This window comes from Oncorhynchus clarkii, chromosome 28 (genome assembly GCF_045791955.1).
Source record: "Oncorhynchus clarkii lewisi isolate Uvic-CL-2024 chromosome 28, UVic_Ocla_1.0, whole genome shotgun sequence".
In the NCBI taxonomy this organism is placed as follows: Eukaryota; Metazoa; Chordata; class Actinopteri; order Salmoniformes; family Salmonidae; genus Oncorhynchus; species Oncorhynchus clarkii.
Window position 1 is genome coordinate 31,655,272 of NC_092174.1, and position 25,630 is coordinate 31,680,901.

Here is a 25,630-nt window from a genome sequence, read left to right on the forward strand (position 1 = left end):
CCTCAGCTCCCAGCTGTGCCCTGGACACCATTTGTGAATTGACCGCCCCCCATCTAGCTTCAGAGTTTGTTCTGTTAGGTGACCTAAACTGGGATATGCTTAACACCCCGGCAGTCCTACAATCTAAGCTAGATGCCCTCAATCTCACACAAATCATCAAGGAACCCACCAGGTACAACCCTAAATCTGTAAACAAGGGCACCCTCATAGATGTCATCCTGACCAACTGGCCCTCCAAATACACCACCGCTGTCTTCAACCAGGATCTCAGCGATCACTGCCTCATTGCCTGTATCTGCTACAGATCCGCAGTCAAACGACCAACCCTCATCACTGTCAAACGCTCCCTAAAACACTTCTGCGAGCAGGCCTTTCTAATCGACCTGGCCCGGGTATCCTGGAAGGATATTGACCTCATCCCGTCAGTTGAGGATGGCTGGTCATTCTTTAAAAGTAACTTCCTCACCATTTTAGATAAGCATGCTCTGTTCAAAAAATGCAGAACTAAGAACAGATATAGCCCTTGGTTCACTCCAGACCTGACTGCCCTCGACCAGCACAAAAACATCCTGTGGCGGACTGCAATAGCATCGAATAGTCCCCGCGATATGCAACTGTTCAGGGAAGTCAGGAACCAATACACGCAGTCAGTCAGGAAAGCCAAGGCCAGCTTCTTCAGGCAGAAATTTGCATCCTGTAGCTCTAACTCTAAAAAGTTCTGGGACACTGTAAAGTCCATGGAGAACAAGAGCACCTCCTCCCAGCTGCCCACTGCACTGAGGCTAGGTAACACGGTCACCACCGATAAATCCGTGATTATCAAAAACTTCAACAAGCATTTCTCAACGGCTGGCCATGCCTTCCTCCTGGCTACTCCAACCTCGGCCTACAGCTCCGCCAACGCCTCTCCAGGTTCTCCTTTAACCAAATCCAGATAGCAGATGTTCTGAAAGAGCTGCAAAACCCGGACCTGTACAAATCAGCTGGGCTTGACAATCTGGACCCTCTATTTCTGAAACTATCCGCCGCCATTGTCGCAACCCCTATTACCAGCCTGTTCAACCTCTCTTTCATATCGTCTGAGATCCCCAAGGATTGGAAAGCTGCCGCAGTCATCCCCCTCTTCAAAGGGGGAGACACCCTGGACCCAAACTGTTACAGACCTATATCCATCCTGCCCTGCCTAGCTAAGGTCTTCGAAAGCCAAGTCAACAAACAGGTCACTGACCATCTCGAATCCCACCGTACCTTCTCCGCTGTGCAATCTGGTTTCCGAGCCGGTCACTGGTGCACCTCAGCCACGCTCAAGGTACTAAACGATATCATAACCGCCATCGATAAAAGACAGTACTGTGCAGCCGTCTTCATCGACCTGGCCAAGGCTTTCGACTCTGTCAATCACCATATTCTTATCGGCAGACTCAGTAGCCTCGGTTTTTCTAACGACTGCATTGCCTGGTTCACCAACTACTTTGCAGACAGAGTTCAGTGTGTCAAATCGGAGGGCATGTTGTCCGGTCCTCTGGCAGTCTCTATGGGGGTGCCACAGATTCCCTGATCCACCTCTACGCAGACGACACCATTCTGTATACTTCCGACCCTTCCTTGGACACAGTGCTATCTAACCTCCAAATTAGCTTCTACGCCATACAACACTCCTTCCGTGGCCTCCAACTGCTCTTAAACGCTAGTAAAACCAAATGCATGCTTTTCAACCGTTCGCTGCCTGCACCCGCACGCCCGACTAGCATTATCGGATGGTTCCGACCTAGAATATGTGGACATCTATTAGTACCTAGGTGTCTTGCTAGACTGTAAACTCTCCTTCCAGACTCATATCAAACATCTCCAATCTTAAATCAAATCTAGAGTCGGCTTTCTATTCCGCAACAAAGCCTCCTTCACTCACGCCGCCAAACTTACCCTAGTAAAACTGACTATCCTACCGATCCTCGACTTCGGCGATGTCATCTACAAAATAGCTTCCAATACTCTACTCAGCAAACTGGATGCAGTTTATCACAGTGCCATCCGTTTTGTTACTAAAGCACCTTATACCACCCACCACTGCGACCTGTATGCTCTAGTCGTCTGGCCCTCGCTACATATTCGTCGCCAGACCAACTGGCTCCAGGTCATCTACAAGTCCATGCTAGGTAAAGCTCCGCCTTATCTCAGTTAACTGGTCACGATGGCAACACCCACCCGTAGCACGCGCTCCAGCAGGTGTATCTCACTGATCATCCCTAAAGCCAACACCTCATTTGGCCGCCTTTCATTCCAGTTCTCTGCTGCCTGTGACTGGAACGAATTGCAAAAATCGCTGAAGTTGGAGACTTTTATCTCCCTCACCAACTTCAAACATCTGCTATCTGAGAAGCTAACCGATCGCTGCAGCTGTACATAGTCTATCGGTAAATAGCCCACCCAATTTACCTACCTCATCCCCATACTGTTTATATTTATTTACTTTTCTGCTCACACCAGTATCTCTACCTGTACATGACCATCTGATAATTTATCACTCCAGTGTTAATCTGCTAAATTGTAATTATTCGCCTACCTCCTCATGCCTTTTGCACACAATGTATATAGACTCTCTTTTTTTTTCTCTTTTTTTTTCTACTGTGTTATTGACTTGTTAATTGTTTACTCCATTACTCCATACTCCACTCTGTGTTGTCTGTTCACACTGCTATGCTTTATATTGGCCAGGTCGCAGTTGTAAATTAGAACTTGTTCTCAACTAGCCTACCTGGTTAAATAAAGGTGAAATAAAATAAAAATGTAAAAAATCACTAGCCTACAGTATCACATCTAGGCTGTATCACATCCTGCCGTGATTGGGAGTCCCATAGGGCGGTGCACAAGGCCGTCATTGTAAATAATAATTTGTTCTTATTAACTGACTTGTCTAGTTAATTAAAGGTTAAATAAAAATATAAAACACCATTTCTAAAAAAGTACAGTGTCTAAATCCGACAGAACAATCTATTTCATTGACTATAATTCCTGACTTTACTTTTTTATTGAGGACTATGGCACAATAATAAAATATAATCTGTGCATGTGATTTGTAACAGGTTCCTTAAAGAGTTTTGAGGGGTGGAGAAAGCATGAAATCAATTGCTAGGCTGTATCACAACCTGCCTTGATTGGGAGTTCCATTGGGCAGCGCACAATTGGCCCAGCGTCGTCTGGGTTTGGCCGGGCTAGGCCGTCATTGTAAATAATAATTTGTTCTTAACTGACTTGCCTAGTCAAATAAAAATATATATATAATAAATAAATGCTACATGCTTCGTGTGTGTCCTTCACATTCATAAGGGACCTTTTCTCCAGATTTAAGTGCTTCTTCATTCTGATATAATTTATTTAGAGACCTCTTTTTATATTCAAACGACCACCTTTGATAGAAACTAAAACAAATACACACACGCAGTCAAGAAAGTTTAATAGTCCCCCATCCCAGTATCTTCCAAGTGATACCCTTCTCCCACACTCAAAATGATTTCCTCCCTTGGGATTTACGTCCCAAACATTTTGTCTAAAGACGTCTTTGTCTGCTAAGACCTCCACATGTTGTGTCCGTAGCCAAATAAACACAGCTGCCAATATCCCTAAGATCGGTTCTTCTAAGAGGACTTCTAGGACCAGTGTTTTTGACAGAGATGGAGTATGTATGAGAGAGAAATGTTCAAAGAGCTTTGCTAAAATAAAATTGATTGAGAGTTGTTAATAACAAGTGTGTGTATGGCGTATATGGGAACGTTTCCTAGTTTAACCACAGATTGAATGTTTATGCCTGACTGAGAGAGAGTTTGTGTGAGTGAGACATATTCCATGCTCTAAGCTGCAATGGCAAGAGTGAGTATGTGTGTGTGATCCTGAGTGGGTGTCATCACCACACACCAATTCCAGGCACCCAGGCTTAGTGGATTTTGCTCTTTTCCTTTTTTATTTCATTAGCAATTGGAACCTTATAATAGGAGGAGTTATGTTATTCTTTAGGAGCACTATGACAGAGGGAGTAGGCAGTACAACCTACCACTCCAGAGGGAAAAACTCACCATCCCCCCAGGCTAGCTCAAACTTTCTGGACCAGCCTCCATCCTACTGTGAGTGTGTGTGTGTGTGTCTGCACAGACATTCACTAACCAGTTTGTGAGGCCAGAGAGAGAGAGAGACCAGTACTAAGGAGAAGGCAGGAGAGTGAAGAGCATGCCGCTATACAGGAGCCACAACTGAGACTGAGACATCGGCCCCCACAAGCCTCTAATAAGCACCAGCAGAAGAAGCAAACAACGTTGAGACGCACAGGCTGTCTTCACACATAGCTACAGGTGTGTACACACTTTTATTTTCCTGTGGCCTATACTGTCCTGTGTGTCTTTTCTTAAACTTTGTTCAACAGATGCCTCAATGGCAAATTCCAGTTCCGGTATTGTTCAGACCAGAGATAGTTTGTAGATCTTATTTGTCATCGCCATGGGTACGTGGTTGTTTATTTTCTGTGATTACCAAATTGCGGTCTATTATATTTAAGTAGTTTATTTTGTAGAAATGTCATTACAAAGGGCTTGTACTTTAATAGAAGCCTCCCAGAACTGGCACCATTCACCACAATGTATTGTTCATTTATTTATTGTAATACACTCGTGTGCTAATTTATTTTCTGTTTATTACCTCTTTAGTAGCTGCTGTTAAAGGTGTATTAACTGTTATCAATGGTTTATTAACTTACAAGCGTCAGCTATTAGACAGACACAAGGTAGGGGAAAAAAGGCTGAGCAAACATCCCCCCTGGGCCTGCCAGTGAATGGACAGACACACTTGAGTCACAACAGAACAGCCAGTGACCCGCTGGCACTGGAGGGCATTTACCCCAAAGACTGGCACTGTCCTCTGCTAGCCTACTGTACTGTAGGACAGTCACCGCAAGTTTGACCTGTCTGGATGCAAACCGCCCCATTAATATTGATGAGCTATTGGTCTGGCTCTGCCTGAGTAGGAAAATGTACTTTGGATCCTTTTTTATATAAGTCAATTAAAAATGTAATGCTCTGACTGTGGCTGACTTGATGAAGACCAGCAGGCCTAGGCTGTTAGCGACAGACACATATAGCAGTAATAACCCACTATTAGATTAATAGTCCTGTGATTCTCATACTGAGCCTTTTGTGTAAACATTGTCACTTATCTGAGTCTGTAATTGGGGTTTGGGACTAACTTTTAAGAAGGGTCAATCACTGAAGCCAAATTATTGAGAGTGATTATGAATGAGTGTTTTTACTAAAAGAAGGAGAAAGACAGCTGATGGCTTATGCTCAAGAACTAAGTCTCAAATTCTAATATCACTTTCAAAATCTCTCCTCCAACTTTCCTTAAAACTATTTTTAATCTGTTAGTCTGTATTTGGGTGTTTTTGATTTGATTTGTCTGAAAGCCTGACACAAAGGAAATGAATGGATTTCCAGTGCTGTACTGGTAATAACAAATAACTAAATCAATAGTAAATACATGAAGAAAATGTATGTTGTCTACTGCCAAAGCCAGGCAGTAAAACAATGTTTCTCTCTCTTGACAGTGATAAAGGGAACAATTTTGTCACCACAGCCATTTTGGTTTAGGTAATACTGCCACCATCCTCCCATTAAGTATTGTTGGAACCTTCAATGCAGCTTAGAATATTTCATGAAAGACCGCAGGCAGAAATGATTGAGTGCCCCCACTGCTTTTTCCATTCAAGAGACAGTGAGTCCTTGCTTCCTCAGTATGTTTGAATCCAGGGGATTTGTTTTGATGGGTAGCCTATTGATGTGAAGTAGGTCATAATGTGCGCCTGTCAAAAGTGTTGGATGGTTGAGGGTTATTTAACCTTTTTGGCCCACATCCTCTGCATACGCCATTCTAGTTGTGGTTTGGCTGAAGTGCAACATCAGTCTAACGTTTGGCCCGCTGTTAGCTTGGCTTGCCTCTGGGCATTCAGATTGCTATCTAATGAAAAGGAGGGGTCTTTCACTTAACATGCATTTTTTAACAGCACCCCTCCCTGCTCTCCATTCTTTGTCAAGACCAATAAGTTAAAAATGTGAGCCTCTCCTCTTAAAATAGATTCCCAGAAAACATTACTCATAAACCAGGAGATTCATGTTCACAGTCTCACACATCCAGCTCTTTAATTCTGTACCAAATTCAGCCGATACCAAATGTCTCAATATTTAGGCCAGCCAGATGAAATAGGATGAGAGTAAAATGGGTCAGTCTGAAACAATCATTGTCCTCCAACTGGTGCCAAAGAGGTGCACAGGTCTCTCCGAGACCTTTATATTTTATTTAGAATTGGGGCTACATGTTTGCCTTCCTTTAATGCCAAACAAAAATTCTCTACTTGGTTTTCAGACTTTTTTATGGAAGAGTACAGACCTTTTCTAACAGTATCCCTCCACATAATAATACAAATGTTTTCTTTAGCCCTTTTCTCAAATCTAAAGATACAACCTGGAAGCTTTTGGAGAAGCTTGATTAAGCAGGGGAGATGATAACAGGAGCTAACCAAACTTGCTCAGTAGCATGAAGGAACACCCAAGAGTAAATGAACTGAAGCCAGAATTGGAGCTGTGATAACATATTTCTGCATGCTTGCACACACCACTGCTAAGAATTCAACCACATATTGCCCCGCTTTCCCGTCTGTGTTTTAGGTGCAACAGTGACACAGCCGTCAGCTGTAGAGGAACGGAAGAAGAGAAGAGTAACCAAGAGACTGACCATGGGGCCCAGAGCTTTATGTCTGTTTGTCCTGCTTGGTCTGTCTGTCTGGGGCAGCAGTGAGGGCCTCAGATCCCCCATTCTGACCCGGAGACGGAGGGCCCCAGAGGACACAGGAGAACCACCCAAAAAGTGCTCGTACACCTTCCTGGTCCCTGAGCAGAAGATCACAGGGCCCATCTGCGCCAGCCGGGGCCTACACACGGACAAGGACCGCGTGACCCGCCTGGACGTGGCGGCAGTGAGGGACCTGCTCTCCAAACAGAGACGGGAGATGGACAACCTGAAGCTGGTGGTGGATGTGGACGGGAACATGGTAAACGAGATGAAGCTGCTGAGGAAGGAGAGCAGGAACATGAACTCCAGGGTGACCCAGCTTTACATGCAGCTGCTTCATGAGATCATCAGGAAGAGAGACAACTCTCTGGAGCTGGCTCAGCTGGAGGGACGCATTCTCAACGCCACAGCAGAGTCCCTACGTCTGGCTGCCCGCTACCGCGACCTGGAGGTCCGCTACGCCACGCTCTCTGCCATGGTCAACAACCAGTCGGTTCTGATTGGTGCCCTGGAGGAGCGCTGTCTACAGGTGTACAGCCGGCGGCAGGAGCAGCCTCCTCAGGGCCCACCGCTGGTACAGGTAGTGCCGGAGAACATACCGGTTAGCATCCCAAGGTTCACCAACGAGATCCAGAGGGACCATAGCCGAGCGTTCCCCAGAGACAGGGGCTCCCGAGTGGGGCCGGCACCCACAGGAGGCACCCTGGAGCTCCGGACGGCTCCGCAGGGCAACTTCAGCGCAGAGGGTGAGGGAACTGATTGATTGAGTCATTTAATAGGTTGGGTGGTTGGTGGGATGTGTGGGTGGGTGGGTGGGTGGTTGGTGCCAAGGGTAAAACAGGTATTTCTAAATGAACCTCACAACCTCAGACCAATGGGTGTATGAATGGAACAGCAGGTTCATTTTCTTCTTAGACTGAGTATTTATTATGAAACATTTGCATATCAGCTGGAACTAGGTTCAGCTGGAACTAGGTTTGGTGCTGCTCACCAGAAAGAAAGACCTCGATGGAAATAAAAATGTGGTCTTGTCTAAAATCAGAAGAAAGAAAAGAGAAAGGAAAAGCCTGTGCGATTCTACTCATCAACCAAAATTCCTGACACATTTAGAATAATAAAGCATGTGTGATTTGAAGGCAGCTCTGTATGAAAGCAAACCCTCTCCAGGACTGCTCCCTCTCATGCTAAGCATGGACAGAAGCCAGGATGGAATGACATGGTTTCCTTCCCCTAACCACAAAGTAGCAGCACTTCTGGTTTACTTCACCACTGCTTGCTCAGGCTAATACAGACTAATACAGTAGCTACACTCCTCTATAAACTAGGAAAATATTCATCTCACATTAAACAATTTACCCACTGGGCAAAAACTGGTTCAATCAACATCGTTTCCACGTCATTTCAACAAAAAAATTCAAGGTGATGTTGAATCAACGTGGAAAACTGATTGGATTTTCAAAAAGTCATCAACATAAATTAACTTTTCCACCCAAAGTTGAACCTAAATCCTGATTAAATATTTTGACTGATTTCACGTTGAACTCACGTTAATTGACAACTCAACCAAATGTAAATCAGACCTAGATGTTAAAATGACATCTGCGCCCAGTGAGTCACTGTTTTTAACTGTCCACATCTTCTCTAAGACAAATGTATAACAAATGAACTGTAGTAAGAGGTAAACTAGAATAATAAACACACTCACTGGTTTAGCTGCCTACATCTGGTTGGTGATTAAAGGTCTGTAACAGATACATCCCTCCATCACTCCCTCTGTTCCTTCATCTCTTCCCCATTCCTCCATCTCTCCCTTCATCCCTCCATCCATCCTGCCCCAGGTCCTTTCAGGGACTGTCTTCAGGCGCAGGAGGCTGGCCATAGCACCAGCGGTATGTACCTGCTGAAACCTGACGAGGCAGAGAGGCCCATGCAGGTGTGGTGTGAGCAGGGCCTGGACAACGGAGGCTGGACTGTCATCCAGAGCAGGAGGGATGGCTCCGTCAACTTCTTCAGGAACTGGGACGCCTACAAGGTGACAATGACAAAGACACCTCTGCTTGTCCAATCTCTTCTTACAAAACCTTTAAGCCAGAGACAACAATGGTGCCATTATATGACCTATCCAAAGGAACTCATCTGGTCTGGTGTCTCGGGATCCTTTCCAGGGCCTGGTCCCCTCGTGTTTTCACTTATAATATAATATAATGTGTGTTTCAGCGTATTCATGCTGAAGAGATTAAGTTTGAGATTGCCACTATGAAACATAGGAAGACCCAGCAGGAAGGTATGTTCCACCGCTCAATCTCCAACATTTACGTTCCAAACCACCACAGCTCTGCTAGCTACATCCATCTAGTACTTCTTAAGGATGAACTGTATCTGCGTTGGCCTTGCTTCTTGCTTGAAGATTTGATTCAGTGTTCCATATAGCTCTGCCAGGCTAGCTAGCGTATGTTTAACTGGAACTTAATAACTCTCCTCGACATAGATAAGTGGTTGTGTATCAATCTCCCACCACCAATCCACCACATACTGTATAAACACGTACGCATGCATACACACGCGAACACACACACACACACAGGCACACACACACAGACAGACAGACACACATACACACACACACACACACACACACACACACACACACACACACACACACACACACAGCTGTAGTGGAGGCCCTGGACAATCATAATTCCCGGCTGGACTACTTAATTCGCAATCAGAAACCAAATCAGACCACAGCCATTTAGTGTTGAAGTGCTCTGAGGAGAACAGCCAGGTACAGATTGGTCATGGTTTTTCAGCACACACAGGGGGGCCAGTGTCATCACCATTAGCAGGGATTCCAACAGTTGTTTGGGGTTGAAATATGAACAATGAAAGCCCCCATTTCTAAGATTGATGCTTATTATTTTCCAGTATGGATTCCACAATGTCTTTAGTTTCATCTGTATAGCCAATTTTAATTACAGTACAGTAATTCAATGCGAATATCAAATGATTGTTTGTCTTATATATTATTACAGTTTTTTTCGATTGCTAAACGACAGTGGACACAACTGGAGTCACATGTGCAAAACTCTAACTACAGTCTGCACAGCAGTAGTTCATGTGGAACAAACTCTAGTTCGTTTTTCATTGCTTGAACACAGTTTTCAAAACTCTACACACTTATCCCATGACTTTAACCACAACCTGCACAACACTGTGGATTTACAGCACTTTGTTCAAATGCTAACACACTGCTGTCAAAACTGTGAACCACACATTCAAAACGGAATAGATTTCAGCCTTGTGCCTTTCAAACACTGCTGATTGCAATTTCAGCTGAAAGGCTAAGCAAGTGTCTTGTTTTAGACTTGTTAGTGAACACACACACATATTACAGTATATATAGGTAGAGCTCAGAAAGACTCATTTTGGAAATGGAACAAGGAAGATGGGTTCGTGGAGGGAGAAGGGTGGCAGGGAGAGGGCGGATGCGTGGAGGAAGACAAAGAAGACAAAGAGCTGTTATTTCAGATGAAATAAGGGATGCACTTATAGACCATGTCGTGAACCATGGTCTCTCATTGAGAGAGGCAGGGTTGAGGGTGCAACCCAATCTGCAAAGATCCACAGTGGCATCTGTAATGCAAATTTTCCATCATGCAAACAGGTGAGAGTTACATCCTTACAGTAAATGAAAACATTACAGGAATCTATTTTGTATTGCAATTATAGAATATTTACACAGATATATATTACAGTCAGTTTGACTGTAAAATACATTTTTACAACAGGACCCAAAGGCTGCCCCCAACAGGGGGAAGAGGAAAAATATTTTCAGATGCGCAGGAAAATGCTATTGTTGACATGGTTGTTGTCAACAATGCAATAAAACTGTGGGAGATTCAAGATAGAGTGCTGGCTGATAATGATATATTTGAAAATGTTAATTCTGTCAGCACAACAGCTATTGCTCGAGTCCTAAAGAAACACCAAGTGACAATGAAACAGTTATACACTGTACCGTTCGAGAGAAACAGTGAACGGGTAAAAGAGCAAAGATACCAATATGTCCAGGTAAGACGTCTGAGGTTACGTACACAGCTATACAAAATATTTACAGTAAAAAAAAACACTAGCATTTCTACAGTAAAACTGTGCACTTACTGTTTTTCAGAGAGTAATGGAGGTGGAAGCACTGGAAAGACCACATTCATTTGTATTTATCGATGAAGCTGGATTTAACCTTGCCAAAACACGGCGCAGAGGAAGGAATGTTATAGGTCAAAGGGCCACTGTGGCGGTTCCAGGCCAAAGGGGGGGAAATATCACCATGTGTGCTGCAATGGCCAATGATGGTTTGCTTCTCAACACACCACTCATTGGCCCATACAACACAGAAAGGCTTATAGCTTTCCTAGAACAGCTCTATGCTCAGCTAGTGCCAGCAGAACAGGGGGAGCCAGTAAGAAACCCCCAAGTTTTTGTCATAGTTTGCGATAACGTTGCTTTTCACCACTCTGCAGCTGTCACAGATTGGTTTGCAGCACATCACAGATTTATGGTTTTGTACCTGCCTGCATATACACCCTTCCTCAACCCAATAGAGGAGTTTTTCTCTGCCTGGAGGTGGAAAGTGTTTGGTCACCACCCACATGACCAAATGTCTCTTTTGGAAGCCATGCGTGCCGGATGTGAGGACACGAGTCCAGAGGACTGCCAGGGATGGATAAGGCACTCCAGAAGGTTCTTCCCCAGGTGCATGGCAAGAGAAAACTAGATGTGATGTTGAAGAAAACCTGTGGCCTGATGCTAGAGAGAGGCAGGTTTAGCCCCTCAATTATTTGTTCGAATTACAGTATGTACTTTTAGTTTCTACCTTTTTTTTCTCATTACTGTAATTCCGTAAATTACTACAGACTATTGAAGCAAACTTCTAATTTTCATTTACCTTAAAGAATTGTTATGTTCTAAAAATTTTAATAAATCATGTGAAAGAATGTCACTCTTTTCTTTTAAGAAAATATTACTTTGTATGAAGTCACTGAAATTGTTCAAACTGTAAAGATGAAAAGTTTGTATTTTCTGTATTGGTGTTTGATGCTAGTGTTTTTACTCTCAGTGTGTTCTGAGTGACAGTGTGTGTTATCTCAGTGAGGGTTGTGCATAGTGTTTGGCTGCACTGAGCGTGTTTTGAGCCATGTGTTAAGAGTTGTGTTGCTTGGAATGAGTTTTGCAGGTGATTAGCTGAGTTTAGCTCAGGTGACTGTTGGTAGTGCAGACTGTAGTTAGAGTTTTGCACATGTGACTTCAGTTGTGCCCACTGTCGTTTAGCAATCGAAAAAACTGTATGTCCAAGGAAGATTAATACTAACTTACAGGAGAATCAAAAAGTAAATTAAATGATTGGCCAAGATTACTTGTCTTGTCTTCCAAAAGTACTTTTTGACAAAAGTTGATTTACAGTATTCCTTATTTTAACATTCCTCTTTTTAAACCACTCTGACTACAAAACCAATGACAATTTTTTTTATCTCTGTCCCCTCCTTTCTCAGAATGGATTTGGCAACATAGACGGTGAGTACTGGCTGGGGTTGCTTGGGATCTACAACTTAGGGAAGCAGTCTGACTACAGACTTCTAGTGGAGCTGGAGGACTGGGTGGGGAAGAAGGTGTATGCTGAGTACAGCAGCTTTCACCTGGAGCCTGAGAGCGAGGGCTACCGCCTGAGGCTGGGCACCTATCAGGGAAATGCTGGTGACTCACTCAGCAGCCACAACGGCAAGCAGTTCACCACACTGGACCAAGACAAGGACGCCTTCTCAGGTGGGTCAATCAATCAAATGATACACTGTTGACTAAACACCTAAGACATCCAGTAGGTCCTTAAGAACGCATATGAGCCAAACTGAATGGGTATTTTTTAATGGACTATTTATATTCTCTCGATGCAGGTAACTGTGCACACTTCCATAAGGGAGGCTGGTGGTACAACTCCTGTGGCCAGGCCAATCTGAACGGTGTTTGGTACTCCGGTGGGGTCTATCGCAGCAAGTTTCAGGACGGAATCTTCTGGGCGGACTACGGTGGAGGATTCTACTCTATGAAGGGAGTCCGCATGATGGTCAGACCCATAGACTGAGACTAGAGGGGGAGAACCATGACCATCTTAACCCTCAACCAACACATGTACAGTACTGCCCATCTCAAACCCACTCACAGACATTGACTACAAACATTGTGTGAGGTGGCATAGTATTTCACATGTGAAGCTAATTTGCAGGCAGACGACAGGTTTTTCCTGCAGGCCTAGAAACCCTCAGTACTTCCTTTAGAAACTACTAATATCCAGGCATCACTGGCAGCACTAGAATTAGAGCAAGGAGTACCAGACATATCAGTTACAATGGAGAAGAAATCAAAACAACTGACCTATGGTATGGCATTGATATTGTATATCCATTCTAGACACTAGAGGTAAAATGTTGCCTATTTTAGAGGTGTGTAAATATCTTTAGCTGTAATAACTTCTTAAGAAAGCATTCAATCTACTTTGTTCCAACTTCTCCATCTTCTGATGCTTTTATGATTTATTTTTTAGATGTTTGAAATAAACCAGGTGCCAAGGTGAAGCTGTAACTCATCCAACAGAAAACATTGGGTTTTCTATTCACTATATTTGTGCATCATGCATCATGTATTGCGCTTTCACAGCTGACTTATGTACTCCAGGCTGTGTGGATGTTTTTCTAATTTTGCTGTTGATCAAATTTCAATACGAGCCAGAGTCAAAACAAGTATTAATGGAAAAAAAAAAAAGGAATTATGGTTTGTTTTGTGTGGTTTTGGAGACTTAAAAAATGCAGACGAAGCAGAGAGTTAGTGAGAGGCATTGGAACAGCCAGCGAGAAACGCATTGCTGAAAGCCATACAGGACAGAGAGAAGGGAAGAAGAGAAGGAGAGGGGGAGGAAAGGTTGGGGGAGAGGGAAAGAGAAAGAAAAGTGGGTGAGAGGTTGGAGGGGGGAACTGGAATGGAATCTGTCCAAATTTCCAAGTGATCTTTTTTCCTTTACAGAGAAATGTACATTCTTTCCATACAAAAGTGCTTGGGCTATATGTTTTTGAATATATTTCATTGAAAAAGTCACGACTCCCTGTGGTCTGTAATCACCGGTAGAACAGGCTGTATCTGGAGGGAAACCGATCCCAGAAGAGGAGACCAGCGGGTTCCTCTGACTGATTGGTCTGCAACACACGGCACACTACATACACATCCATATCACAAAACTTGAAAGTCAATGGGAATTAATAAAAGGGACTGATTCATGACTGAAAAAAATGTATTATCATGAGTTTTGATGCTGCCTGAACAGTCCATTATCAGCCTGAAAACGTCATCCAAATGCCACTGGGTTGATGTTTTTCTCAATACATTGCAGTCATTGGGAAAACATGAGTGCCACAGGGTTGACAATTATGTCAATGCATTGCATTCAATGAAAAAGATGAGTGTCACAGGGTTGTCGTTTATGTCAATATATTTGAGTCAATGTTGAAAGATAAGTGTCAACCAATTCAATCTGATGTCAATACATTGCAGGCAGGCAGGCAGGCAGGCAGGCAGGCAGGCAGGCCTGCCTGCCTGCCTGCCTGCCTGCCTGCCTGCCTGCCTGCCTGCTCTAAACTCAACCGTAAACCTAACCATAGCTTCATGTCCACATCCCGGCTCAACCCAAATCTAGCCATAACTCTAGCCCTCCACATTTTGGCTCGGAGATGTGGGAAAAAAATTAGGGATAGGGTTATGGCGAGGGTTAGGTTTGAGCCTAGATGTGGAAAAGAAACGAGTGTTAGGGTTAGGGTTGAGGGTAGGTTTAGTATAAGATAGAGTTAGAGATGAAGCGAGGGTTAGGGTTGAGGCTAGATTTAGTATAAGCTAGAGTTAGAGATGAAGCGAGGGTTAGGGTTAAGGCTAGGTTTAGTATAAGCTAGAGTTAGAGATGAAGCGAGGGTTAGGTTTAGGGCTAGGTTTAGTATAAGCTAGAGTTAGAGATGAAGCGAAGGTTTAGGGCTAGGTTTAGTATAAGCTAGAGTTAGAGATGAAGCGAGGGTTGGGGTCAGGGCTAGGTTTAGTATACACTAGAGGTAGAGAAAAAGCGAAGGTTTAGGGCTAGGTTTCGTATCAGCTAGATTCAGAGATGAAGTGAGGGTTAAGGTTGAGGCTAGGTTTAGTATACGCTAGAGGTAGAGATGAAGCGAGGGTTGGGGTTAGGGCTAGGGCTAGGTTTAGTATAAACTAGAGTTAGAGATGAAGCGAGGGTTAGGGTTAGGGCTAGGTTTTGTATAAGATAGTTAGAGATTAAGCGAGGGTTAGGGCTAGATTAAGTTTAAACTAGAGTTAGAGATGAAGTGAGGGTTGAGGCTAGGTTTAGTATCAGCTAGAGTTAGAGATGATGCGAGGGTTAGGATGGTTTAGTATAAGCTAGAGTTGGAGATGAAGCGAGGGTTAGGTTTAGGGCTAGGTTTAGAATTTGCTGGAGTTAGAAATTAAGCGAGGATTAGGGATAGGGTTAGGGCTAGGTTTAGTATAAACTGGAGTTAGAGATGAAGCGAGGGTTAGGGTAGGTTTAGTATTAGATAGTTAGAGATGAAGCGAGGGTTAGGGCTAGGTTTAGTATGAAATAGAATTAGAGATGAAGCGAGGGTTGAGGCTAGGTTTAGTATCAGCTATAGTTAGAGATGATGCGAGGGTTAGGATTAGGGCTAGGTTTAGTATAAGCTAGAGTTAGAGATGAAGCAAGGGTTAGGGTTAGGGCTAGGTTAGGATTAGCTGGAGTTAGAAATTAAGCAAGGATTAGGGATAAGGTTAGGGCTAGGTTTATTAGAAGCTAGAGTTAGAGATGAAGCAAGGGTTAGTGTTAGGGCTAGGTTTAGTATAAGCTAGAGTTAGAGATGAAGCGAGGGTTAGGTTTAATGCTAGGTTAGGATTAGCTGGAGTTAGAAATTAAGCAAGGATTAGGGATAGGGTTATGGCTAGGTTTATTATAAGCTAGAGTTAGAGATGAAGCAAGGGTTAGGGTTAGGGCTAGGTTTAGTATAAACTAGAGTTAGAGATGAAGCAACGGTTAGGGTTGAGACTAGGTTTAGTATACGCTAGAGTTAGAGATGAAGCGAGCGTTAGGTTTAGGGCTAGGTTTAGAATAAGCTAGAGTTAGAGATAAAGCGAGGGTTAGGTTTAGGGCTAGGTTTAGTATAAGCTAGATTTAGAGATGAAGTGAGGGTTAGGGTTGAGACTAGGTTTAGTATGCGGTAGAGGTAGCGATGAAGCACGGGTTAGGGCTAGGTTTAGTATCAGCTAGAGTTAGAGATGAATCGAGGGTTAGGGCTAGGTTTAGTATAAGCTAGAGTTAGAGATGAAGCGAGGGTTAGGGTTGAGGCTAGGTTTACTAATAGCTAGAGATAGAGATGAAAGGAGGGTTAAGATTAGGGCTACGTTTAGTATAAACTAGAGTTAGAGATGAAGCGAGGGTTAGGGCTAGGTTCAGTATAAGCTAGAGTTAGAGATGAAGAGAGGGTTAGGGCTAGGTTTAGTATTAGCTGGAGTTAGAAATGAAGCGAGGATTAGGGATAGGGTTAGGGCTAGGTTTATTATAAGCTAGAGTTAGAGATGAAGCTAGGGTTAGGATTAGGGCTAGGTTTAGTATAAACTACAGTTAGAGATGAAGCGACGGTTAGGGTTGAGGCTAGGTTTAGTATACGCTAGAGGTAGAGATGAAGCATGGGTTAGGGCTAGTTTTAGTATTAGCTGGAGTTAGAAATGAAGCGAGGATTAGGGAGAGGGTTAGGGCTAGGTTTATTATAAGCTAGAGTTAAAGATGAAGCTAGGTTTAGGATTAGGGCTAGGTTTAGTATAAACTACAGTTAGAGATGAAGCGACGGTTAGGGTTGAGGCTAGGTTTAGTATACGCTAGAGGTAGAGATGAAGCATGGGTTAGGGCTAGGTTTAGTATCAGCTAGAGTTAGAGATGAAGCGAGGGTTAGGGTTGAGGCTAGGTTTAGTAATAGCTAGAGTTAGAGATGAAGCAAGGGTTAAGATTAGGGCTAGGTTTAGTATAAGTTAGAGTTAGAGATGAGGCGAGGGTTAGGTTCAGGGCTAGGTTTAGTATAAACTAGAGTTAGAGATAAAGCGGGGGTTAGGTTTAAGGGCTAGGTTTAGTATACGCTAGAGTTAGAGATGAAGCAACGGTTAGGGTTGAGGCTAGGTTTAGTATACGCTGGAGGTAGAGATGAAGCGAAGGTTAGTGTTAGGGCTACGTTTAGTATCAGCTAGAGTTAGAGATGAAGCGAGGGTTACGGTTAGGGTTAGGTTTAGTATAAGATAGTTAGAGATGAAGCGAGGGTTACGGTTAGGGTTAGGTTTAGTATAAGATAGTCAGAGATGAAGCAAGGGTTACGGTTAGGGCCTCCACCCTTGACATAACCCTAGCCTTCATCCAATGAACAATTAATACATCCCCTCACTATATGACAGAAAAGTAGGCCCCACTTGAAGCCTGACCTTGAGTTAATGTGCTTTCGAAGCTACAAACAAAATTTACTCATGGGATCGTTCAACAGACACTCCCAATGAATGCAAGCCTACATCTGACCAGTTGAAATTAACTCTTCACAGTGAAAACTTGGTCTCACAGAGAACAAGGCTGTTCTTCTATAGAAAAGCAGTACCTATAGCCCTCACATAACCATGACGCCCCCACGATTGAGCTACCTAACCGTCTTTGCACACAACCAATCGTGACCTTATACAGATGCCCTGTGTTTAGGTTCAGCTTCCTGTGGCAACAGGAAGTGTCTTAATTAATCCTCAACATGGTCCTTTATTCTCTTCCTGCAGTTACACAAAAACACTGTCTTCCATCCTCTAGAACATTATATTCTTAATGTAAAGATTTGCATTGTTAAAGAAGGTCCATAGGGGCCATACATTAAATTTCAGATTTTACAGAAAGTGACCTAATTGGGGTCATATGTGCGGTTTCAAAGGTTTAAAAAGGTTTAAGCTTCCAAAATTGTAGATAATTTGTGACCGCGGAACCCGGCCTATGAACTTTGAAGTTAATAGACCCAAAAGCATTTTTGACCTTCATTGAACACAATGGTCTTGCAGTTCTAGAAACTAAGAGCCTTGCTATAAATTCTTGAATTAATTCTTATTCACTTGAAACGGTCTGTATATGCCTGCAAGTCTGTCTGCATATCTGTGGTTGTTTGTTGGAGTGTGTCTGTCTGTTTGTGGGAGTGAGGGAGAGAGAGAGAGATGAGAGCAGGGGGAGGCAGAGAAAGAAGGGGGAGAGTGAATGGAGGGGGTAGGAGAGAGAGAAAAGGGGGAGAGTGAGGAAGGGGAGAGAGAGGGGGAGAGGGTGAAGGAGGGACTAGGAGAGAGAGGAAGGAGAGAGGAGGGAGAGGGAGATGAGAGGAGGTGTAGGAAGGTAAAGGAGGGGGAGAGAGCGATGGAGAGAGAGAGAGAGAGACAGACAGCGAGGGTGAAAGAGGGGGAAAGGGGGTGAAACGAAGAGAATGAGGGGGATAAAGAAGAGAGTGAGAGAGAGACAGACAAGAGATCAACCCTGTGACACTCATCTTTTCCCAATAACTGCAATGTATTGAGAAAAACGTCAACCCTGTGACACACATATTTTCCCATTGATTGCATTGTATTAAGAAAAACATCAGCTACTGTGACATTTGACCTTTTTGCTAAAACATGCCAGGATGACATTTTCCTATGATATCACGTTGGTCTCAAGAATCATTGATACATAGTACATACAGTGCCTTGCGAAAGTATTCGGCCCCCTTGAACTTTGCGACCTTTTGCCACATTTCAGGCTTCAAACATAAAGATATAAAACTGTATTTTTTTGTGAAGAATCAACAACAAGTGGGACACAATCATGAAGTGGAACGACATTTATTGGATATTTCAAACTTTTTTAACAAATCAAAAACTGAAAAATTGGGCGTGCAAAATTATTCAGCCCCCTTAAGTTAATACTTTGTAGCGCCACCTTTTGCTGTGATTACAGCTGTAAGTCGCTTGGGGTATGTCTCTATCAGTTTTGCACATCGAGAGACTGACATTTTTTCCCATTCCTCCTTGCAAAACAGCTCGAGCTCAGTGAGGTTGGATGGAGAGCATTTGTGAACAGCAGTTTTCAGTTCTTTCCACAGATTCTCGATTGGATTCAGGTCTGGACTTTGACTTGGCCATTCTAACACCTGGATATGTTTATTTTTGAACCATTCCATTGTAGATTTTGCTTTATGTTTTGGATCATTGTCTTGTTGGAAGACAAATCTCCGTCCCAGTCTCAGGTCTTTTGCAGACTCCATCAGGTTTTCTTCCAGAATGGTCCTGTATTTGGCTCCATCCATCTTCCCATCAATTTTAACCATCTTCCCTGTCCCTGCTGAAGAAAAGCAGGCCCAAACCATGATGCTGCCACCACCATGTTTGACAGTGGGGATGGTGTGTTCAGCTGTGTTGCTTTTACGCCAAACATAACGTTTTGCATTGTTGCCAAAAAGTTCAATTTTGGTTTCATCTGACCAGAGCACCTTCTTCCACATGTTTGGTGTGTCTCCCAGGTGGCTTGTGGCAAACTTTAAACAACACTTTATATGGATATCTTTAAGAAATGGCTTTCTTCTTGCCACTCTTCCATAAAGGCCAGATTTGTGCAATATACGACTTGTTGTCCTATGGACAGAGTCTCCCACCTCAGCTGTAGATCTCTGCAGTTCATCCAGAGTGATCATGGGCCTCTTGGCTGCATCTCTGATCAGTCTTCTCCTTGTATGAGCTGAAAGTTTAGAGGGACGGCCAGGTCTTGGTAGATTTGCAGTGGTCTGATACTCCTTCCATTTCAATATTATCGCTTGCACAGTGCTCCTTGGGATGTTTAAAGCTTGGGAAATCTTTTTGTATCCAAATCCGGCTTTAAACTTCTTCACAACAGTATCTCGGACCTGCCTGGTGTGTTCCTTGTTCTTCATGATGCTCTCTGCGCTTTTAACGGACCTCTGAGACTATCACAGTGCAGGTGCATTTATACGGAGACTTGATTACACACAGGTGGATTGTATTTATCATCATTAGTCATTTAGGTCAACATTGGATCATTCAGAGATCCTCACTGAATTTCTGGAGAGAGTTTGCTGCACTGAAAGTAAAGGGGCTGAATAATTTTGCACGCCCAATTTTTCAGTTTTTGATTTGTTAAAAAAGTTTGAAATATCCAATAAATGTCGTTCCACTTCATGATTGTGTCCCACTTGTTGTTGATTCTTCACAAAAAAAATACAGTTTTATATCTTTATGTTTGAAGCCTGAAATGTGGCAAAAGCTCGCAAAGTTCAAGGGGGCCGAATACTTTCGCAAGGCACTGTATAACTACTATACACCACAGCCAGAGACTAAACAGCACACGCCCAATCATCAGGGTTTAATATAAAAGTGACATAAAGAAACCAGTTGGAATAAACCAAACATAACTCTTTTTACTGTTTTACAGGGTTGTTTTTAAAACTGAGCCAATTAAACATGTTCACACACACTAACTATTACAACAATTACTGAGACCTTAAAAGCCTATTGGAACAGTTGACTTTGTACAATTTGCTTGTAATGGGCAAAATGTAACAATTCAGCAGCTTAACTAGGCTGATAACTAGGGAGAGGACGGCTAAGAGAGGTCATCCAAGGTCATTCTCTTTATGTGAGAAAAGGAAAGATGTCAGAGGTCTATATGTATAAGCCGATTGAGAATTAATATGATCTAGTGTACATTCATTAGTATGAGACTTGCTGTCCCTCAACTGATTTGCATGGCTTGAGTCTTTTTGTGGGCCGTGTGCTATATTATGGTACAGTGGGGAAGAGAGAAAGAGTTTTCCACCGGAGGCCTGAGGTACATTCTTTACAGATTCTCTAATATTTGCATTGGATGGCGCTGGGGCCTCTCTTAAAGGTGTGTAACTATGTATGAAGGAGGGTGGTGGAGAGAGATGGACCGACCACATAGAGCTCTTTCTGCAGCTGTTAAAATGCTCAGATTCCCCTGCCTACACTACTATTAAAATCACTGTGTTACATTTGTGTTTGTGTGTGTGTGTGTGTGTGTGTGTGTGTGTGCGTGCGTGCGTGCGTGCATGTGTGTATGCTCACGTCCGCCATTTATGTAAAACACACGCAGTGGATCCACCCTGAGACTTCCCGTCACTCTGTCTGCACTATAAACCCTCAAACTTTACATAGTCAGTTAGCCACACACCTGCCGCCCTCCGACAAGAGAGCCACCAATGCAGGAGCTGGAAGGGAGAAGGTGAGATCTTTGGCCCCAGTGAGGAGACCACACTCAGGCACTGGCCACAGCCTGGCTCTGGGGACTGCTGGTGGTCCTCTGTGGGATCATCAGGGGTGAAAGGAGTCTTTGACCACCATGACGGTGCTAAACTCGGAAGACTTTCGGAAAAAATGTGTGGAACCTTCAACCACCAGGTTCCTGGTGACGACAATTGCTCAGAGAGACATACACTCTTGGGAATCTCCATAGAGGTCCATTTATCTATCCCTACCAACGCAGTCCTCAAACGTGTCACAACACACCCACAACCAGCTAATGATATTAACCAGGGATGCAAACCCATACAGATGGGAAGAAAATAAATAACCCTGAATAAAAATAGAACCATTTAGCTAATAGAGCTCATGTCTGTCTGGAGTCTGAACTGAGCCAGTTGAGATAAGTAACTCCTCCACTAAGACATAACGTTTTTAGATTGATAGTCAACCAGTGAGAGCTGTAAAGTCTCACTGGATCAAAGGCAGCTGGAGGAATTTGCCTCCCTCATTCAGATAACTCTAAAACGTGGTATGATATTTCAGTGAGACGTGAAACACAGAAGCCTTTGCCAAGGCTTAATGAAATGTATTTTAATAGCACACAAGAGCAAATCTGAGCACAGAAAACGAATCCAGGGATAACAAATAAAAGCGAGACTTGAGCCATGAAAAGAGCTGTATTAAATCTTCAAACCAGTTTCGTCTGCAGTTTAGCAGGTATTTAGTCTATTAGACGTCTATTAGCTGTCCTTCAGAGGATATCAGTTGTCAGCAAGAGCTTTCCACAGTCCCCATGTCCTTAAACATAGGTATTGTGTTTGCTCCCTCATCAACCAAAGTGTGGCATGCATTTGTAGATGATTCTAGATTCTAGATAGATAAATAATTTTTCTCTCTTTTTGCCAATCCCCCCCACCCACCAAACCATTACTTTTATGGAGCCAGCTTTGTCACTTGGCTTATGTGTCTGCCTGCTCCAAATTTGACTACTTAATGTGTGACATAATAGGAAGGACTCAAATTTGGGGCAATATGTCTGTTTGGCCCCTGGTAATAGACCTAATACTGCCCTCCTGCTCAGAGCTCAGCTGATTTGATGGCCTAGTTAAGTCTGGAAAACAACAGTGTGGGCCTTATGGGCCAGCCCTGGCCTGGAGAGGAAAACTCATGAGCTAATGTGCTGAATTAGGGGTTAGGCTCCTGCTGCTGCTGGAGCTGAAAGTAAAGGGAACAGTACCAAAGGGTTTAAGGGGAGCCATAGAAAAATATAATTACATCATTATTTTATGAGAAGTGATATTATAGTAAACTGACATCTCCACCCAGTGTATATATTCATCCAACCACCTTGGAACACTTAAATCTAAATTATTTGATATAATATTCTAAACCCAAAACATTTAAAGGACGCGGGAGAGTATTTCTAGATGTAATACTGTTCATTTAAAATCTTCAACAAAGAGACAGTTCTTGAAGTTATGTATTGGGAGCAACGGAGCATCTTTCAGCAAAGTCATGAAGGGGAATCAACAGTAGTTTACCGGTAGTATTTTCCCCGAGGCCAGTGGCCCCTCCTTGTGGCAAAACTAGTTACTAATCCCTTCTTCATAAATGTCAAAGATTGATACAAACTAAGTTAAATGTAGTAAAATGTTAAAGACTAAATTATTGTGCATTCATTATCGAATGCAAATTAAATTTCATTTAATCGATCATGATGTATCACAGAACATTAGAGGGGAATAGCACCTGCTTGAAAGAGAAGTTGCCATTGGATGACGTTTGACTTCTGCCGACCAATTACAACGTGGTATTACAGTACGACGGCTCGTGGATCAACTATTTCTATGGGTTCTACGTCGTGGAGCTCTGGAGTTACACACCGTTAACTATCGATCAACTGCTGTCGCTGTATCAACATTCAACAGTAATTTGACTAGCAGTAGACACTGTACTTTATAGCTTGGTTTTTACCAATGTCAAAAGAACGGAATATGCATGTACATATCCACGACAGAAGATAGTCTTGCAATTTGAACCACAATGCTTGTTCTCAAAGTCATTTGATATTGCAAAGTGATGGGAAATATTTCTATTTAAAAAGAAAAATGGTGAGTGAGTTATTAGGCTTCCCCCTTCCCAGTTCCTTTTCGTATTGCCTTGCTGTCTCTGTCAAATAGTAAAATAGAAAGAGCCTTGCTTTTGTTCAACTTGGTTGGTCAAGAGATCTGTAGGATTAGAGGGTGATTTAAAGGGACTAACTAATGCGCCACTACTCTATTCTGGTTAAATTTAGAAACAAGCCATGTCGCAATCGCATATACCACTGTCACTCACAGTGTCAGTGGCTCTGAACGTACTCTCGTTGTTCGACATGAGAAAAGCCATAACTAAGTACTTGTTGAAAAAAAAAATATATATATATATATATATATATATATATATATATATATACACATTTTACAAGTTTTGAGTTATCAAATATTGATTGAGTAAAATGTTTATCCTGAAAACTATTTAGCTTACAAAACACTTAAAATAGAGTGACAGATTAAGGTACCTAAAAGCCTAATCATTTATCATTGCTGAATGGAAATGAAACATACCAAGTATCCATTCATGTCAAATGTGGTTGCATCAGAACCTAAGCCAGCTGTGTTTGACTGCAGGCTGAGGAGTCCTGTCCCGTGGCCCTGTCTGAGCTGTGTCTGGCCCAGGTGTGTCTTAGCCTGGACTCCCTCTGCAGTACGCAACCAGATGGCTCCCTGAGGCTCAGCTGGGCCCCACTGCTCCCACAGGAAATGGCGGATCAGCTACTGCACAAGATGGCTGCCCAGGGTGAGTAGGGAGGGAGGGCGCCAGAGAATGTTCAACAACAAAACACACAAATGGAATTAAATAAATGTAATGGTTAACAAACCTGCTATGGGTTTAAAAAAGGGAATTTCTATTCAATGTGTTGATTTTACGTAATTTTTTAAAACAAGATATTGTTGTGTCAACCTCCCGGTCATCACTGTTCTCGTCCACATTTTAGCCTTACCTCAAGTTTTCACTTCTTATTTTTTCATCCCCTAGGCACGCTAAACGACAGAACAGTCGGTATCTTCCGCAGCTGTGAACAACTCCGTCTGCGCAGAGCTTGTGTCCGCTCCTCCCCCCTCTCTGCAGAGGCCTTCCGTCTGGCCCTCTGCCCTCACCGGCTGCAGGAGCTGGATGCTTCTGGTGTCCCTGGGGGCCTCACTGGTGCCCACATCCTCTCAGGCCTGGCCTCCAACCCGGAGTGCAGAGCCAGCCTGCAGAGGCTCACACTGAGCAGGCTCCAGTTGGGCTGGACGTCCCTGGAGGTGAAGGAAGAGCAGGTAGGCTTCAGCTCTCTGCAGGGCCTGAGGACACTTAACCTGGCCAACACAGACCTCACAGACCCCTTCCTGGAGGACATCTGTACTCTCCCACAGCTAGAGGTCCTGGACATCTCCAGCACCCCCGTCACGGAGCTGAGCGCCCTGCTGGGTTGCCGGCTTACCCTGAGATCCCTGACTGCCCACGGGCTGAGGCAGCTGGACATGTCACCCGCCAGAGTGATCTCCATCCTTAGCCAGCTCCACGCCCTCAGGCACCTGGACCTCTCTGACGACCGCTTCGTCTCTGCACCACCATCCGCAGAGAATGACGAAGGGGGGGAGGGGGATGAAGCGGTGAGGCTGCTTCTGGAGGGGGGTTCTGGGATTCTCCCAGCACTTGTGTCTCTGGATGTGTCTGGAAGGAAGAAGGTGACTGAAGGGGCGGTCACTGCCTTCGTTGAGGGGAGGAGAGGGCTTTTGTTCCTGGGGCTTCTGGCTACTGGGGCTGGCTCCTGTGACGTTCTGTCTGGGAAGAATAACTTAAAGGTGAGGTGACCACCTGGGGGGGATTTTATTGTTCATTACAAAAAATGCCTCCTACTTCCTGCTGTCATTTACTTGCTTTGGTGGATCTGAGACAGCTGTGAAGGTGTAAGCAGTAGTTTCAGCTATGACCTATCCAGGCCTATCAGATATGTGCAGAAGAATGAGGAATAAGTGACTGACGAATAATCTTCTTATGTTTGTCTTCCAGGTGACCGGCGAGGCCAATGAGAAGCAGATCTGTGAATCTCTGAGGAGGTACAGAGAGAGAGAGTGTTTCACACGCGAGGCCCTGGTCCATCTCTACCAGCTGACTAACGACATGTACGACCAGACCAGACCAGACATCCTGAAGGTAACGGTCGGAATATGTCTGCATATGAAATGGCTGAAATTGTGGTTGTTGACATAAGCATTTATACAAAAAGCTTATGTACTGCTTATACATGTGCTATGTATGGGTCATGAATGTGTTAGGAAGTCCTAATGTAGGTACCCTTCTCTCCTCCCTGTAG

At 43.7% G+C, this 25,630-nt stretch overlaps 3 protein-coding genes across 4 annotated transcripts in view; 2 read left to right on the forward strand and 1 right to left on the reverse strand.

The window, feature by feature from the left end:
* Positions 1 to 24,039, reverse strand: part of LOC139387173 (transcriptional adaptor 1) — a 36,259-nt gene extending 12,220 nt beyond the window's left edge. Inside the window, exon 1 of the mRNA XM_071133228.1 lies at positions 23,835 to 24,039. Coding sequence (XP_070989329.1) covers positions 23,835 to 23,845 — 11 coding nt within the window. The 5' untranslated portion in view covers positions 23,846 to 24,039. The remainder of the gene's footprint in view (positions 1 to 23,834) is intronic.
* On the forward strand, positions 4,050 to 13,967 carry LOC139387172 (angiopoietin-related protein 1-like). The gene is made up of 5 exons (XM_071133226.1): positions 4,050 to 4,343; positions 6,705 to 7,574; positions 8,667 to 8,860; positions 12,378 to 12,648; positions 12,777 to 13,967. The coding sequence occupies exons 2-5, from the start codon at positions 6,773 to 6,775 to the stop codon at positions 12,962 to 12,964; spliced, it is 1,455 nt and encodes a 484-aa protein (XP_070989327.1). The 5' UTR covers positions 4,050 to 4,343; positions 6,705 to 6,772; the 3' UTR covers positions 12,965 to 13,967.
* Positions 23,044 to 25,630, forward strand: part of LOC139387171 (zyg-11 family member, cell cycle regulator, like) — a 37,085-nt gene continuing 34,498 nt past the window's right edge. The window contains exons 1-4 of one of the 2 annotated variants that reach the window (XM_071133224.1): positions 23,044 to 23,339; positions 23,898 to 24,066; positions 24,307 to 25,118; positions 25,327 to 25,470. In XM_071133224.1, coding sequence (XP_070989325.1) covers positions 23,337 to 23,339; positions 23,898 to 24,066; positions 24,307 to 25,118; positions 25,327 to 25,470 — 1,128 coding nt within the window. In that variant the 5' untranslated portion in view covers positions 23,044 to 23,336. The remainder of the gene's footprint in view (positions 23,340 to 23,897; positions 24,067 to 24,306; positions 25,119 to 25,326; positions 25,471 to 25,630) is intronic. The other variant, XM_071133225.1, reaches the window with a different exon arrangement.